Source organism: Varanus komodoensis, unplaced genomic scaffold, assembly GCF_004798865.1.
Source record: "Varanus komodoensis strain SLA01 unplaced genomic scaffold, ASM479886v1 scaffold24, whole genome shotgun sequence".
NCBI classification, from domain to species: domain Eukaryota; kingdom Metazoa; phylum Chordata; class Lepidosauria; order Squamata; family Varanidae; genus Varanus; species Varanus komodoensis.
The window spans coordinates 9,798,205-9,816,683 of NW_025335641.1; the positions used below are offsets into that span (position 1 = coordinate 9,798,205).

Here is an 18,479-nt window from a genome sequence, read left to right on the forward strand (position 1 = left end):
GCATTTTAAATGTTAATATTATTGAATTTTATCTGGCCAGGGTGGCTTATTTTATATTGTATGTATTTTATTTTAATGTTTATATTTTTAATTATAATTATGTAACTAATTGTTGTAAGCCACCCTGAGGCTTCGGCGAATGGGGCGGCATAAAAATGTTTTAATAAATAAATAAATAAACAAACAAACAAACATAGAAGCAACAAAAAGCTCCTGGAGAGGATGTGGTTACTTTCCATTTTAACTTCCAACCCAGATGTTAGAAAAGGCCAGTAAGTAGAGAAGGGACATATTCTGTTTTATAATCTTGTAAATAAGCCCACAGATATTTAGTTCCTTCCCCTCTTCCAAAAAAAGTGAGCTTGCTGCTGGCCGGGGAGGGACAATGGACAGCTGCAACCCAAGCTGGCAGCAAGGGTTCCTTTCTCCAGCAGCCCGCTTTGTTTGCTAGGCACAGAAAAGAAATGCTGTGCTCCATTCCTGCTCATGTGGTTTGCTTGCAGGTGACGCACAGGATTCCATGAAGGCAAATGAGTGCATGGGATTCCATGCGGTGCTTTGGTCATCCGTGGCTACCAGGCTTGTGTTGAAATGCAAAGCTGCACTTTTAGGCTATAGGCTGCAATGCTATATTCACTTAAACTCGGTGGGGCTTACTGAGTAGACATGTTTAAGATGGCACCATTAAGAGCTGTGACTGTGTTCTGGTGTTCTTGCTAATTAAAAACGAAGGTATTTTGTGAAGTCACTCAGTGGTGCTGGGTTTTCCCCCTTCACCGCTTAGTGCCGAGGGCAGATCTCATTAGTTACAGCCAGCTCTTCCATGCAGCAGAGGGCAACGATCTACTTCTGGTATCAGCATAGTGGGCGACGGAAACAGGCGTGAAGGCATGACTGGGTTCTGCACGGCACAGCAAGACTCTTTAAAGTAGCAGTCCTAGGAGGGTGATGGTGGCAGCCAAGCTTTGCTCCAGGCAGCAAAATGTCTTGGCCCACACTTGGCCTCTGTAGAGTGTTGATGGCTAAATGCTGAAAGCTGATGTAGTTTAGCCATCAATTCTGTAGTTGGTGGTTAAATTCTGAAATCTACTATGGACCTTGCTTAGTCTATGGCTCCTCAAAACCTTTCGGGCTTTCTTCATATCTCTGCTATAAGCCTTTCTGGTTTGACATGTAGGTTTGAGTGAAAAGAATCATTCTCTGTTGCAAACCAGTTTATCCACTGAATATTTGGTCATGTCCACTGGGCACTGCTTGCACATGGAGGCTATGTGATGTGAGTGAGACCTGTGCGAAAGTGGGGTTGTACAGTAAAGTCGCCGGGTTTGTTTATCCTGTTCCTTATTCAGAGGAGGCTTAAAGACTTGGAGATCAGCCAAATCCATGATGCTGTGATAGTGTGAATGGTATATTCATGCCATATAAATTATGTACGTTATTAGTATGCATGAGGCGCCACCAGGATATGATGTATACCCATGCCCCACATCTGCCATAGCTGTTTCCATACTCTGAGTGTGTACACTGGCCTGCACTTTGAAATAAATAGGTTGGAAATTTAACAAAGAAAAGTCTCTTCCTCCTCCTCCTCTTTAATTTACAAGAAATAGACAAGAAGGGCAAGTGAGTGTAGCATCATACCAAAACCTGTACAAAGTGAACCAAAGTTGGAATTAGCAGTATTTGTGATCACATCAACTGGAAGATGTCCAGCATTCTTCAAAGAAAACCTTAAGTGGTAGTGGTGGAGATAACAAAAGAAGAAAAAAAGGCAATATTTTAACATCACTGAAAATGAGGCCAACTACGATTGCAGGCAAGATAATTTGAAAATGTATTACAGTGCAGTAATTACAAAGCAGTCCGCTATAAATGCTTTAAGCCGGCCTACTTTTGCTCAAACTGACTTTTATTATATGCTAAACTGGATCTATGCACATATAAGTGCAATTGTTCTGCTTTAAATGGCAGAAATAGTTGTGATGTTTGTGTAAAAAATAGAATGGTTAACAGGCAGTACATTAAGAACCAAGTTATTTGAAAATTAAGCCACTCTCTTAACTGTACATATGTCAGTAATCCAATTAAACATTTTTCTTCTTTTTCTTCTTGTCTTTCCTTCTGGAAAACAAAGGCTTTTGGACAGCATTGTCAATCATTATTATCCCCACAGGGAAGGTTTAAACCAAATCTTTGAAATAATTTTGCTATAAACACAAATCTACTCCTCCCTCATATGCACATAATAAAGCTACACAAGACACTGGCTTTTGTTGCTGTCAGATAATAGGCAATAACATTCTTTTATGAAATCACAATTTGTTCCAGCAAATAAACCCATGGGCAGATTTAGTAGTCATTGTGCTTCACTCAATTTGAGACAAATATTGGGGTGCCGTGGCCAAAAAAGAAAAAAAAATACTGTAGCAGAAAGAAGAGAATATTGTAGCAGAGTAAATGCTAACACTGTTTTTCATGATATAACAGTGGCCTTCATCATAGTTTTTTTTCCCCACATGGGAACCATTATCAGTTGAGGATGGCAGTTTATGTGCAGCAGGGAGGCCGATCAGAAAGCCAAGGCACCCAAGGGAGGCATGGCGTTGGTGCCCCCTCTGCTTGTTCAGCCTTTGAGCACTTTTGTTTTAATTGAGTAGCCTGCATCCCGACTTGGAATGCACACGATTCATGCGTGATCCATCCCTTTGTAGCATTTGCACTTCGCTCATTTATCCCCATAACCATTTCCAGAAAGGTATTTATTTATGCAATTGATAGCCTGCTCTTTTTTCTGCAAGGAACCCAAGATTGCTCACCCAACTTCATTCTGTGCATCCCATCCTGACAACAACCCTGCAAGGTAGGCTAGGCTGAGAGTCAGGGACCAGACAACGTCCCACATTGAGCGTCATGGCCATGTGGGGACTAGAACTCAGATCTCCCAAGTCCCAGCCCAACACTCTAACCATTACATCACACTGCTCTTAACACAATTCTGGTTATGTATGTTAGTATTGCCAGTTTAAGTGAAGGAGAACTGTGGAGCATTGCTCTCGGTTTCTGAATGGTGAGTTGATGGATAGTGATGGCAGATGACAGGTCCCATAAACCTGGAATACTCTGAGCCTTGGCTGCAACGAGTGACAGAGTCCCCTATCCCTGAATCTAACCCATGCGTGTAACTTTTTTCTGAAGCCCTAACCCTAACCCCTCGGCTGGAGAAGCCTAGTTTACAGGGAGGGAAATCAGCCCAAAAGGCCATGAAATCAAGAGGGCAACTGCAAATCTTTCTCATTTCTATGTAGACTTCAAATGTATTCAGGATAACAACAACATGACTCATTCACAACTTCCTTAATACCATTTCTCTGGCTCCGCTAATTTCACACCTAAAGGGATGGAAATGCTTCCCGGGCTCCTGGGAAGTTGCCAGTTCCCCATGTCTCTCCCAAGTGGCAACTTTGACCAACTATTTTATGTGTATATATGAATAGATTTAAAGGCCTTGTGCACATTACATTTTTCATACATAGAAATGGTTTCTGAGTAGGAACATCAAGTTGTACTTTTAAAAAAATGGGAGGATGGGAAAGGTCAGAAAATTTTCGAGAAGATTTTCATGAATCCAGTTTATGTGTGGAAGTTCTACACTGCTAATTTGGATTGTCCCCCACCCCAATATTCTACTTAAAGATGCTTTTGAATTAAATAGTTTAAAAATAGCTGCTAAAATATTGAATTTGCTAAACTGGTATTTGACACGATTGCCTTACAGTTGGGGGTATTAGGTATTCCTCAGATTTCAGGTCAGCTATGCAGAAATATTATTACTTATGCTATGCCTCTTAACACCCACTTCATTCAGGATTTGGCAGACTTTGCCACGGTGATTTTTAAAATTCCCAAGGTTTCTGTACACTGCAGTTATAACAACACAATGGGTTCTCTAGAAGGTTGTGGGGAAAAGGTTTTGCAAATAAACACGTAACAGTATTTGCAGAAGGAATTATTCAGGGAAACATTATTGTATAAACCAATACTTCTCTTTTCAGATTGTCATTGCCAGTATCATGTGCACCTATAACAAAGACGACTGGACTGAACTTTCCAAAATGGCTGAGGTAATGGGATGTTAATATGCTTTCTCTTCCTACTTTCTCGATCTTCCTTTTTACTTTTGATTCCATGAGAGAACCTACAAAATAAAGGAAATTCAAATGAAAAATGAGATTTTCAAACGTATCCATTATTGCTTGTTTGTTCTATGCTTTCATTAAAATGATAGAAATGTAAATTAAATGAATCTATTCCGTAGAAATGGTCCCCTGGACTTTGCATTCCACCTGAAAATTTTTTAGCCTTTGAATCACTACACTTTTTATTTGCATTTTAAGCAAACTGCATATTATGACGGATGCCCTGATAAAATTTAATTCTACCTTTGAGAACCTAACTTGATCTTACTTTGCCTTCAGGCACTCTAGTTTGACAGCACCAGAAGAAATTTTGAATATAAAACTCTTGAATATTTAAGGTATAAAAGCCTCGTTTAATTCTGTTCTGGTTCAAATACAGATTTCTAACCCCTCCCCACACCCAGAAAAAGAAAATGCCACACAAAGCTACATAATAGCTCTTTGTTGGCTTTTCTGTAATATAAATATCATTTTGTATAAATGTAAACATCTTGACCAAACACCTAGAATTTGTATCTTTAAAAAGGACAGGAAGAAACCTGTCAGTATACAGCCTTGCTGAACTCCATTCTCAATGTTGAACCAATCAGTGGTTCCGTGTCCAGTTCTCACTGTTACTTCTTGACCCGCATACAGGTTTCTCAAGAGACAAATAAGATGGTCTGATACTCCCATCTCTTTAAGAACTTGCCACAATTTGTTGTGATCTTTCCCTTTCTTCCTTGTTTGCTTCCCTTTTTTCCTCAGTTATTTGTAAAGCTTCCTCAACCATTTTGCTTTCTTGCATTTCTTTTTCTATGGGATGGTTTTAGATGCTACCTCTTGTACAATGTTGTGAACCTCCATCCATAGTTCTTCAGGCACTCTGTCTATCAGATCTAATTCCTTAAATCTATTTGTCAGCTCTACTGTATATTCATCAGGGATATGATTTAGGTCATACCTGAGTGGCCCAGTGCTTTTCCCTACTTTCTTCAATTTAAGCCTAAATTTTGCATCAAGAAGTTCATGATCTGAGCCACAGCCAGCTCCTGGTCTAGTTTTTACTGACTGTATGGAGCTTCTCCATCTTTGGCTGCAGAGCACACAGTCAATCTGATTTCTGTGTTTACCAACTGGTGATGTCCATGTGTAGAGCCGTCTCCTGGGTTGTTGGAAAAGAGTGTTTGCTATGACCATTGTATTCTCTTGACAAAATTCTGCCAGCCTGTGCCCTGTTTCATTTTTTATTCCAAGGCCAAACTTGCCTATTATTCCAGTTATCTTTTGGCTTCCTACTTTAGCATTCCTATTCCCCATGATAATAAGGACATTATTTTTTGGTGTTATTTCTAGAAGGTGTTGTAGGCCTTCATAGAACTGGTCAACTTCAGCCTTTTCACCATCAGTGGTTGGGGCATAGACTTGGACTACTGTGATGTTGAATTTTTTGCCTTGGATTAGAACTGAGATCTTTCTGTCATTTTGGAGATTGTATTCCAGTACTGCTTTTCCTACTCTTTTCTTGACTATGAAGGCTACTCCATTTCGTCTGAGGGATTTTTGTCCACAGTTGTGTACTTGATGATCATCTGAATTAAATTCACCCATTCCTGTCCACTTTTGTTCGCTGATTCCCAAGATGTCGATGTTCAGTCTTGTCATCTCTTGTTTGACCATGTCCAGCTTATTTTGATTCATAGATCTTACATTTCAGGTTCTTATGCTGTATTGTTCTTTACAGCATTGGACTCTCCTTTCACCACCAGATATATCTGCAACTGAGTGTCCTTTTGGCTTTGACCGAGTCGCTTCATTTTTTCTGTACTACTAGTACTAGCCCTCTGCTCTTCCCCAGTAGCACATTGGACACCTTCCAACCTTAGGGGCTCATCTTCTGGCATCATATCTCTTTGCCTGTTGATACTGTCCATGAGGTTTTCATGGCAAGGATACTGGAGTGGGTTGCCATTTCCTTCTCCAGTGGATCATGTTTTGTCAGGGCTCTCTGCTATGACCTGTCCATCTTGGGTGCCCCTGCAAAGCATAGCAGATAACTTCATTGCACCACACAAGCCCCTTTGCCATGGCAAGGCAGTGATCCATGACGAGGATATGTGTTTACTCAGAAGTAAATCTCATTCTGTTCATTAGGACTTACAGGCAAATGCATACAAGATTGCAACATTAGAAACCATCAGAGCAGATCATCAATTTTCAGAGAAATTTTTAAAAAACACTTTGGCTGACATCTTACCTTTTAAATGTATCTGGGTGTTGCTGATTTCAGAGCAGGACAATTCATATGTGTATGAATTTTACTCTGCGAAAAAACTGCTGCTGTTTGTAGTGGGAGCCTGTTGTAGCAGGGGCCTCTTGCAGAACAGAATTGGTATGGCCAGTGAAACCAGAATGAAAAGACAGATCCACCAGCAGATGAGCAACCTTTGTCCCAAGCTGTTGCTCTTCTGAACCAAACAGAGTGAATTCGTTGTGAGTTTCTGCAATAGTATTCTGCCATGACAAAATTCCCTGCCTTTGCATTTGGCCTCCATACTTTGAGAAGCTGAAGCTTTGCAGTGTTTAAATGCATAAAATCCCCCCCTCTCTCTTTCTTTAAAATAGATTAAAATCATAACATGAATTCAGTCTTGATTTTCCAAACTTTCAATATTGCTTCCTGTGTTACAGGCCTACAAGGAGAACATTTTAAAAAGTTAAACATCTCACTGCCAAATACTTATGACCTTCCCAAGGTGCATAAGCCCTAGAGGGTATGTAGTCTGGTCTCTGCAGGAGGCCAGCCCATGTACACTAAAGGTCAACTTGTCACGAAAGTAAATAACAAAAATCACAGCAACCCCACATGCATAGGTTGGGAAGCTCAACAGGAAAGGGAAGGCTTGAGGAAAATGATGGATAGCATTTCTTATGATTGGCCTCTGGAGTTCCTCAACCATGGCCACGCAGCAGGCAAAAGTCATTCCTGTCGCTCAGAAATAACAAAATGCAAACCAAATTCTAATTTTGCCTAAGTAATAAAGATCAGCATGGACCATTCCTCCTTGCCAAGTCACAATGAGTGTGTAATATTATTGAGTGCAGATCAAGAAAATTATATTTACCTTTGACCCTTAAACCACTTACTCTTATTGAAACACCTCTGAGTTTTATAGGACATGAATGGCTACAACACTTCCCAACAAATTCACAGCTATTACAGAATCTGCTGGTAAGGATGAACAGGCACCCAGAGAATAGGGCCCCTCTGCTTTCTATAATTATACAGATTTCGTGGGTGGAATATTTCTTACTTCAGCTTGAACCTGTGAAAATAGTCTCTTTTCCTTCCTTTCAAATGTACAGGAGCCCTGTCTTCCATTGCACGAGTTTTCTGATCTTATGGGCATAGTATCCTAAAGTGAATATTAATCTGAGGGAGTAGATTTATTTGTAGCTCAGCTAATAAGTATTTTCAAAAAGATTTGGAAAGCTTAGGCCTGGACCCAAGAAACTGTTATGGCTTAAACGCTCAGTATTCTGCTTCCTGTGCTAGAAGTGCACTTTAAAAACCTTCTTGATGAACTGAGGCCTTCCAGTGAATGACCTGAAACCCTCTAAATGAGACGAAGGTGGTAAAGTTTTACCTCTACTTTCCTCTTCCTGTGAAGTTATGAACACCTGAGCAGAAATACTAAGTTACCTAGGCTGGACCTGTTTAAGTGGTGTCTTCATTTGAAGATAATGGATTTCATTTCAACCACAGGTTTCCTGAAGTCTGTATCATAATTCTCCAGAAATCACCACGTTTCTCTTGCTGAGTGTTGAATAAAGATCTTCAGGGCATGGCTCGTTTAATCATGATAGACCCGTTATTCCTTCATAATTCATAGCGATAGGGAAACTGTTCAGATAAAATAAGACCTCTTTCCTGAATTTAATCATATCTCAAAATTAAACCTGACCTTTATAAACCTCTGAAGAAGTTTGGTTAACTTCTCTCTCTCTGTCTCTCTCTCTTTCTCTTCCCCACCCCACTTTCCCGTATTCTGTTTCAGCTATGCTTGAATGCAAGGTGTGGGCCCCGACAAAAGCATTTTTTAACAGATTAATTCAGGCTTTGTATAAGACCTCAGCTGGTCTTTGGATAGTCACCCAACTCTGGGGTGCTCAGCTACGTGTACTTTTTCATGTGAGATGAATTATTTGTCATTTATTCATTTACATTATTTCTATACAACTCCTATTCCACACAGATTCCAGAGCAGTGACCAATAGAAATCTAAAACAAACAAAAGAATAGAAAGAATGCATTAAAAACATTTCAAGCAAAACAATGCAGCATCAAGACTGTGGTTGGTCAGCATGGAAAGGCTGCTTGAAATAAGATTACCCTGAGCTGACGCAGTGTTGGTGCCTGTCTGACTCCCCAAGGGAATTCCATAGAAATAAAACCATGACACGGGAGGCTGTTCTGGTGGACTCCAGTCAAGCCATGGAACCACTCAGAGAAGGTCCTCTGATAACCTCAGTGAGCAAGCAGGTGGTAAGGAAGAAGGTGCCCTCTTAGGTATTCTAGTCCCAAGTTGTACAGGGCTTTGTACACTAGTTCTAAAAACTTGGACCTGGCTCAGTAGCAAATGAGGGTCCAGTGTGGTTGCTTCAGCCAAGGAGTGACACACTGAAAAGAGTCTGCTCCCGACAACAGAGGAGCTGCTACATTCTGCACTATGATCTGCCAAATATATTTATTCTGCAGTATATTCTATATTCATTCTGGCTTCCAGAGCAGCCTTAGAGTGCATTGCAGTAATCCAGTCTGGGGATTCCCAGTGCCGGTATCACCATGAGCATGACCAAGCTATCCCTGTCCAGGCAAGGCTGTAACTGGCGAACCAAGCAGGGAGGGGGCACTCCAAACTGCTGTGGTCACTTGGGAGTCCAGCAGTAGTGATGGCTCTCGGAGACTATGGAAGTGATCCTACAGAGGACTGGAGCCCTATCCAGAATAGGTTATAAACCTATCTACTGGTGTAAGGAACAATGCTGTCTTGCCAGGATTCACCGTCAGTTCATTGGCCTCATCTGGCCCATCACTGAATCCAGAACCTGATCTACAACTTGTGTTCTGTATTTATAAATCACGTGAAAAAATTAATGTTTATTTCAGGAAGGGAAGGGAAAGACTGGCCAGGCTGACATATCCTGAAGTTTTGACTACTAGCCCAAACATTTAGGGATTGAAGACACGTTCACACAGTATGTTCTCATGTATGACCTTCCTCAGGCAGATGTAATGCATGTCAAGTGAGTGCAAGTTTCCACAACAGCAGTTCCACTGATTGCTTGAAGAAATCCAAGCAGTTGCAGTTGTGAGATTGAATGCAAGTTTTATCTATCATCTCCAGTGGAGCATGGTTGTTCCAATGTCATTGGGGTAGTATACCCACTCCAGCATTTAGTTTGAATTTTAAGAGGCTGTCCATGGTACCGAGCCTATTTTGATGTTATACTGCAACCTATTTTGGTTTAGTGGAGTGGATACATCATTCCGTTGTCGATGTATCTTCCAGTTTCTGTTGATCATCTCCTGATTCTTGCATTTCTTTGCACACGTCCAATTTGAGTTCATACTGAAGAAAAGTAAAGACCACTTGTGTCATTTCAGCAGCAAGAAGGAGCCTCTGGAACTTCCCTGTTCCCCTGCAGAGCTTAGCATGCACCCTGACTCTCCAGAGTCCTGTCCAGTTATGTTGGGTTCTTTCCAGCTTGTAAATCCTCAGCATATGGACAGGGTGTCTGTAGCAGTGAGGGCACCATCTGTGTTCTTACACTTTGTCCCTTCTGGCTGATTAAATCAGCCAAGGCAGGGCTGTTGCCATGGTTAAGAGAGGTTATTAATGCCTCTTTGCAGGAGGGGGTTATACTTTCTTGCTTAAGGGAAGCAGTAATAGATTTTTTTTATTAAGACTGAAATCCTTATTAATAAGCCTAATCCTTTTTAATAAGACCTTTATTAAGATTGCATCCAAGGAACTATAGGAAAGATTGGATCCTCCCTCCCCTACCCCTACAGAAATCATGATATCAGTAGAGGTGAGAAGAAGGAAGATCAGAGCAATGGTATAAGTGGTATGGGTGGACCACTAGAGCTGTTGGAACCACAGGAGCTAAAGTGACCTTTGACCATGACCCTGCATGGGAGAACATTGAAACCAGCCATGGAGTTGGTCTAAATAATCTTGCCCATTGTAAGCAATGAGAGAGAGATAGTAATACATAAAGACGCAAATCTGGAGGAAGAATGGCAAATATCACTCGGCCCTTCCTTCTGTCATGCCAAAAGGAGCCTGAAAGTGCTTTGAATAGGTCAGAACAATCCATCCTTAGAGCACTGTAGGATTGCCATGTCCAGAAATCTTCTCTTCACATAACAGAGTTTAGTAACTGCAGTCCAGTTCCAACCACAACATTTTTGGCCACAGATTGGAAGGATGGTGGCCATGCAACTTCCGATGGCTCTGGATGAAACTTATTTGTACCCATTTCAACTGGATCTTTAGCAGAGATACAGGGCTGAGACTGCTTTGGTGACTGAGGATGCCCTACTTTGAAAACTGGGTGGATGGTCCTGTTTATCTCCTGAACCTCTCTGGCTTTGGATATTATTGGTCATGGTATCCTTCTGGACTGTCTGATGTGGTTGTAGGCCTAAGTTGGTGTAAATGGCAGATCATAGGACACTCACCAAGCAAGATTTCATGATAGTATTACTCCTGTACTGAATGGCCCATATAGTCTACTGGCAGTTGTTTTCTAGGCTGTATTGAAATTATTTGCCTTAACCTCAGCGTAAATGTGACATTGACTCTGTCTAGCTACCATAGGATTGCACTTTTGATTAATTAACCTTCTGCCAGCAGGCAAAAGCATTTATCAGAGACCAGCTGAGCCTTCCTGGGTAACATAAGTACTGTATTGGCAGCCAGTGGAAAAGTGAGGCAGAAGGGAAATTGCTCCGACACAGCCCAGAAACAAACACTTTTGTTACCAGTAGCGTTCTGTGCTATTAGTAACAAAAGCGTGTGCATAAGGAAGCAGGTGTTGATGCTCAAGGAAGGCTTGGAAATGCCCTGGGCCCATGGAAGAGTATTGCAGCTAGAAAGTGTTGAATTGGAATTGATTGGTATTTAGCAGCAAGATCTTTGGCTGTGACTTCAGCCCTTCCCAGATATGTTACATAACGTGCAGGTCTAAGCACTTTACATAACCCACTGCCCCCCAGATATTCAGGCTCTGTGACTCCCACAATCCCATACTATTGGCCATGCTGGGAGTAGCTGATAGGAGTTACACCACGTTTAGAGGGCACCAGACTACTTCCCTGCTAGTGCATAATTTTCCAAATGTGTTTTCTCTGCAAAACTCTGATAAGTCTGCCTAATTATTATCACATCCTCAAAAACTGTTTCTCTTTTACAAGTAAACCAACATCAATTGAATGCAATAGATTTAACAGCATGACAAGCCCAGGAGCAGTGAGCTGAGATCTGAAACAATTACCAAATAGCCACTGTGAGAAACTCTTTCTGCATAGAAAAACTAGCATGCCTGGAATTGGAGTTTAATATAGTCCCCATCTCTGAAGTGCTGCTTTACCTCACCCAGGAGCTTTTTGCATGGGGCTGCATTCAACAACTGGACAGGCACACTGTTCACCTGGTTCATTCAGAATCATTTGACTGCATTCATCAGAGTGCCCAGAATTACTATACTTGAGTGAAGTGTTAATGGAGGGAGAGGATGGGCAGAATCTTAACTGCAGTTGTTAAGTACTTCCTGACAGAACCCCAAGGGTATGGAATGGGCTTCCACGGGAGATGGTTGAACCCATCGGTGAAGGTGTTCAAGGATAGGTTGGACATGCACATGGTAGGCATGTCATGAGGTCAGACTAGATGGCCCGGGAGGCCCCTTCTGACTCACTTTATGTTTGTGTGCAAGTTTAGGCTTAAAACTCCCAGCATGCCCCAGCCAGCCATGGTTCCTCTAGCATGACTGGAGTTGTAGGTCTTTTTTTCTGCCTCAACCTGATTAGGATTGTACCTTCACTGTAAATCCATGCTTCCTTTCAGAGGTATCCCTTTAAGATTTTGTTTTCCTACATTTTTGGAATTCATAATGAACTTAAACAAACATCTACAAGCAGGAGTGGGGACTACTGCTTGTCCTGTGAACTATCCAAGCATCTGGTTGTCATTTGGAAAATTATCTACAGTGAGGTGGTATTCCATTTGACAGTTAAAGTCTGACGTTTTCTTTTCTCTGTGTGTCACGCAGGTATCAGGAGCTGATGCCCTGGAGCTGAATTTATCATGCCCGCATGGCATGGGGGAGAAAGGAATGGGCCTGGCCTGTGGACAGGTAGGATTTTCGTTGGTTCTGTCATTCATGGCTTTTCAGCGATCCCTCAGCCGCTGCACAGATAGTCCCACCTTTGGGCTCAAGCACAGAGCCAATCCTAGCTTGAGAGATTCTGCAGCCTCCTCTTGTTTAAATATTTAGTGTGGGGAATGTGGGAAATGACAAGAGTCTGCGATTACACCCAGCGTTTATTTTTTATAGGAAGACAGAATTGCATTACGCGCTTGACAGGAAGCAATATCATAACAAGTAGTTGCCAAAATGCTCTGACAGAATTGTACTTTATACATTCTTAATGTTGACCAGCCTCTCTGGGGAAATGCAGTACAAGTGACTTGGAGCTCATAGGCATTTTACAGAAGGTTAGCTGCAGCAGTGGCATTTTCTGTTTATTAGAAAGTGGCATAAGGCGCTGTGCACCCTGCTTTGTGTTTTACTTCTAAGCCATGGGTTCTGCTATTCCATTTACCCAGTTCCTAAAGCTGCAGTCCTGTCTTTGTCTGCCCAGAAGCCTACACTAACATCCTCTCCCACTGTGAGCATCATCGGAGATTTGGCTCCATGTTCCCTTTCCCATTGTAAATCCAATGGCAAGATACAACCTTCTCAGCTGCATCAAGCCCTAGTCCATTTGGACAGAAACTACTGCCCACTCCCCACTTCAAAGTCTATTTGTGGGAGGGTTAGGAAGAGGGAAGCTCAGAAAGAAATGCGATGGCGGGCTGTTTCACTGGGCAAGCATAGCATGGAAAAGTTAAATTCCACAAACTTTATCTAACAGTTGTATGAATTAACTTAAAGAGTCAAGAGTATAACAGAAAGTAAAAGCTGAGGATTCTATTACCCATGCTAAGGTCATGGGGTTGGTTTACAATGCAGAAAAAGAAGGAAACTAGTCCAAAATAAAAAAAGCCATTTACTGCCTCGACATCTGAATGGGCCATCCAAGGTAAATCACCACTTATATGCCCTTATATGTTATATGAACTCAGAGAAACTCAGGATAGACAAACTGAATTATGTGAGTATGTGTGTGAATCAGCCATTTGCTGCGATTGTATACATATCAATATCAGCTGCAGAATGAGGATGCAGCAGACAAGTAGAGAATATTTATGTGCTTGTGACATTTATTTATTTATTTATTTATTTAACTTCTGTATTGCCCAACAATATAAGCTAAAGCTCTCTGGCCAGTTTACAACACACACAGTTTAAAAAGCACCACAATATAAAAGCATTGGAGGGGGGGGACATTAGCATACAAAAAGAGTTAAAACTACATTTAGATTATATATCAAATGTCAGTAACTTAAGCAAGATAAAACCTGTTTGAAGCTGAATTAAACACTAACAGAGCCCCAACGAATTCAATGATTTTCGATAGAGGAGAGGCTTGACCTGTGGCAAAAAGAGATTGCGGTTGGTTCCAGATGGGCCTCAGTGGGGAGCTCATTCCACAACTAGGAACCAGCACTGAAAAGGCCCTTCTTGTTGCCACCAGTCAAGTCTCCCTTGGAGCAGGGGAAGAGTGTCTGCGTAGAAAGTGGTTGGGAGAGGCGTTCCATCCAGTATTGTGCTTCCAACCATGTAGGGCATTTTAAGTTAAAACCAGCACCTTAAATCGTGCTCAGAAGCATACAGATAGCCAATACAAGTGAGCCAGAATTGGTTTTATATGCTCAGACTGTACGGTCCCTGTTGTTAGTCTGGCTGCCCTGTCTTGCACAAGTTGCTGCTTCTGAACCGTCTTCAAGGGCAGCCCCATGTGGAGTACATTGCAGTAATCTAGTTTAGAGATTGCAAGAGCATAGATTACTGATTACAGGCTATCTCTGTCCAAATAGGGGTGTAGCTGGGCCACCAGACAAAGCTGGGAGAAGGCATTCTGAGCCACTGAAGCCAACTGGGCCTCAAGTGACAAAGATGGCCTAAGGAGCATCCCAAAGCTATGAACTGGCTTGTTCAAGGGGAATGTAACCCCGTCTAGAACAGGCTGAATTCCCTCCATCTGGCCAGAAGAACCACCCACTAACAACATCAGCCATGTGGAGTGCTTGTTATCTTCAGTCCACACATGCACTCAGAGCAATTCGGTGCCTTTGCTGCCACTGCAGAATTAGCTGCATGAAAATGTGTGTAACCATATTGGCCTACTTTCAAGGATTTACTCTGAAACATTTCTTGGTCACTTTTCTGGACAGCAGCCCTTGCAAGGAAATAGAAAACAATAAAGGAGATAACAAAAACCAATGTGGTAATGCAATATTTAAAATAGTTAAATATTATTGTTATTGTGAACCATCCCAAGACATCAGTGATGGGATGGTGTTCAAAAGCTTTAAATAAATAAAATAGTAAAAACACCATCAAAACAGTTAAACAGCAATAAAGACATCAACAAAGCTGCTTAAAAACAGCTTATGGCAACACAAAATAAAACTTTAAAGAAGTATCATCAGATACATCATGACCAGGGGAAGACCAGGGCAAAGTAGTAAGTATTCAGGGTCTTCTTGACAGCCTGCAGAGATGGGGCCAGGTGGATGCGCCCAGGAGGTATGGAGCCACTGAACAGAAAGCCCTCACTGTTCTCATGGGCAGGCAAATGGGAAGGGGCTCTCTTGCTGATATTAACGTGTGGCCATTAATGTGAGCCCATCAGTGGGGGGTCACTAATAAGAGCAAAGGCAGCCCTTCAGGTAATTCATTCCAAGCCATTCAAGGCTTTAGAGGTCAAAACCAGCATGATAAATTGGGTGTGGAAACACAACAGAAGCCCATGGAGCTGGCCCAACCTGGGCTTCATGCCGTTGAATCGCCTTGCCTTCCTCAGCTTGTAGGTGGCTGCATACTTGTGGGAAGTGCAATAGTGGCAACTTTATAGCCTTAGGCCCAGACTATTTATTTATACTTCTATCCCTGCTGCTATAATGAAATCTATATGTGTTTACATTGCCTTGATAACACTTTTAGAAAATGTGTTTTATTTTGAAGCATCTAGATCAGGTGTCATACCTGTTTCCTACGTGGAAATTCCCAACAGCCTTTCTGCAGATAACTTCTTCAGAAACAAATAGCAGACTCAGGGCAGGACATGTTTGGAAGGGCTCTTCCAAACCACATCTGGTTTGCATTTCCAGTACTAAAGTGGCAGCCCCACATCTGCTTCTCCTTCAAAAGAGTGGCAGCGTTAAGAATGCTGCATGATTAACCCAATGTGTGATGTAGCCCTGAAGCTTATCTGGTGGAGGTTGCATTTTTTGCTCCATCTTGCTTCCACATGAACCCATCAGGACAGTTTGCTTCTGAAAACATTATGATTCCAAATTCCAGATCGCTCGCTTGCCAGTGTGGTGTAATGGTTGAGAGCACAGGACTGGGACTCAGGTGTTCTCATCCCCACTCAGCCATGGAGCCAGCTGAGTGACGTTGGGCCAGTCCCAGATGCTCAGACCAACCTACCTCACAGGGTTGTTGTAAGGATAAGATGGAGCTCAGGAAGTGGAGAATCATGTAAGCTGCCTTGGGTTCCGTGAAAGAAAAAAGTCATGCTGTGAATATAATTAATTAATTGGGAGCTTTCTGGAGTATTTATTCATCCCAGCAGATGCAATGATGCCTTTGGAGTCAACTGCTACTGGAAATGATTGTTGTAGTTCTCACCACCTTCATTTCCTGTTTCCTTTTGGTACATGCAGAAAGAGGTTTCGATCATTGCTGAAACAAGGGAGACAGAGTAGTGGTAGGGATGCCTGAGGATCTTGTTCAGTCCACACTGGGGCATGAACCAGCCAAATCTGCACTTCCTGGTTTAATGGGCTATTCTTTGAATTTTGCATTTTTCTGAATGTTGCAGTCCAGCTCAAAAACAGTCCAAAATGAATAGAAAATGTATCTTTTAGGACCAAATAGTTTAGAATTGTATACTTACCCAAACTGATTTTTGTGTGGATTTTATTTTTTGAAATTGGTTTGAAAATAGTACAGAAAAGATGTATGAATGAACACATGCAGAATGACTACAGACCAGAAATAGATGCATTGTGGGCAGCAAATGATTGATTCTGATACATGTAGCCATTTTCATAGATTGTTCTAGGATCTCATGTCACCAGTATCTGCACTGATGTCACTCATCTTTTGTTTTCATCAAATCAGATGAAGAACATGTTGATTCTTTATTGATATCTGGCGGCTGTGTTTGTGAAGAATCCAGTCAGCTGTGAGAAAGTTGATTTTCCTCTTTTCCACAGAATGGCACAGATTTTGACATAAAAATCCAGTTTTTTACATTACTGCCATGTTTCTTTGGGTGCTTGCAACCAATATGCATACTACTAGAACAGGGAACTGCTCCTGGAAATTATATGTGAGAGGGTGTCGCACAGAGGTGGGTAGAGACCTGTTCTCCCCTGCAGAGGAAGGCAGGACGTGCTCCAACGGAGCAAAGCTCAAAGAACCAAGGTTCGCTTTGGATGCCAGGAAGCACTTCCTGACAGTTAGGACCCCAAGGGTATGGAATGGGCTTCCATGGGAGGTGGTTGAGGCCCACCAGTGAGGGTGTTCAAGGGTAGGCTAGACATGCACATGGTAGGCATGTCATGAGCAGAGCTGGCTAGACCTGGGGCTCAGACTAGATGGCCTGGGAGGCCCCTTCTGACTCGCTCTGTTTCTATGTTTCTATGATCATTGTAGTTGGAAATAAACACTGTATTGAAGAAAGCACTTAGAGCCAAGCTACATATTACGTGGATCAGGTAGGAAGCAGCTGAGGCTTTCCTTTTTACTCATGGGGAAGCAGGCTCAGATACCATTCAACTTATTTATCTATTTATTTCTTGCATTTGTATGCCACCACATAGTGGCTCTCTAGGACCATAGTGCTCCAGGAGGGGAGGCAAATATCTCCCCACGCATTCCCCTGGCCAAAACTGAATTAGCAATAGATACACTGACTTTTTAACCCCGTTGCTGGTGTGGGGGAAGAGTGGAGACTGGCAGAGAGTAGGAAAGTACTGCCTGTCTGAATTGAAGCTGCCCACGAGTACATGACAGCAAAAGGTAAGACAAGCCCCAGCCACACCCAGAGCAATTAGCAGTGCTAATTAGTGCGTTCTTTGCAGATAACCTGTTATCTCAACAGAGAGAGCTTATCTACATTTATCCATGCTCTGGTGACCTCCTGATTGGATTTCTGCAATGGCCTGTACCTGGGACTGCCTTTGAAAATGGTCCAGAAACTTCAACTGATCCAGAACAGGGCAGCTAGAATGGTAATGGGGACTGGCTCGCAAGAACACGTTATGCCAGTTGTCTTCCAGCTACACTGGCTGCTGGTTGAAGTCCAGGCCCAATTCAAAGTGCTAGTTGTTGTTGTTGTTAGTCGTGAAGTCGTGTCCAACCCATCACAACCCCATGGACAACATTCCTTCAGGCCTTCCTGTCCTCCACCATCCCCTGGAGTTCACCTAAGCTCACACCGGCTGCTTCCGTGACTCCTTCTAGCCACCTCATCCTCTGCCGTCCCCTTCTTCTTTTGCCATCTATAGTTCCCAGCATTAGGCTCTTCTCCAGGGAATCCTTCCTTCTCATTAGGTGGCCAAAGTATTTGAGTTTCATCTTCAGTATCTGGCCTTCTAAAGAGCAGTCTGGGTTGATCTCCACTAGGACTGACTGGTTTGATCACCTTGCGGTCCAAGGGACTCGCAGGAGTCTCCTCCAGCACCACAATTCAAAGGCCTCAATCCTTTTGCGCTCAGCCTTCCTTATGGTCCAGCTTTCACAGCCATACATTGCAAAAAGTGCTAGTACTAACATTCAAAGCCTTGACTGGTTTGGGGCCAGGTTATCTGAAGGATCACTGCCTCTAATATGTAC

At 42.4% G+C, this 18,479-nt stretch overlaps 1 protein-coding gene across 7 annotated transcripts in view; it reads left to right on the forward strand.

The window, feature by feature from the left end:
- DPYD (dihydropyrimidine dehydrogenase) overlaps positions 1 to 18,479 on the forward strand; it is a 538,071-nt gene that overhangs the window by 379,343 nt on the left and 140,249 nt on the right. For all 7 annotated transcript variants that reach the window (XR_006414940.1, XM_044432357.1, XM_044432363.1 and 4 more), the window contains 2 exons: positions 4,053 to 4,121; positions 12,516 to 12,599. Coding sequence is in view for 6 of the 7 variants with exons in the window: in XM_044432357.1 (XP_044288292.1) it covers positions 4,053 to 4,121; positions 12,516 to 12,599 (153 nt within the window). In the remaining variant the exon portion in view is untranslated. The remainder of the gene's footprint in view (positions 1 to 4,052; positions 4,122 to 12,515; positions 12,600 to 18,479) is intronic.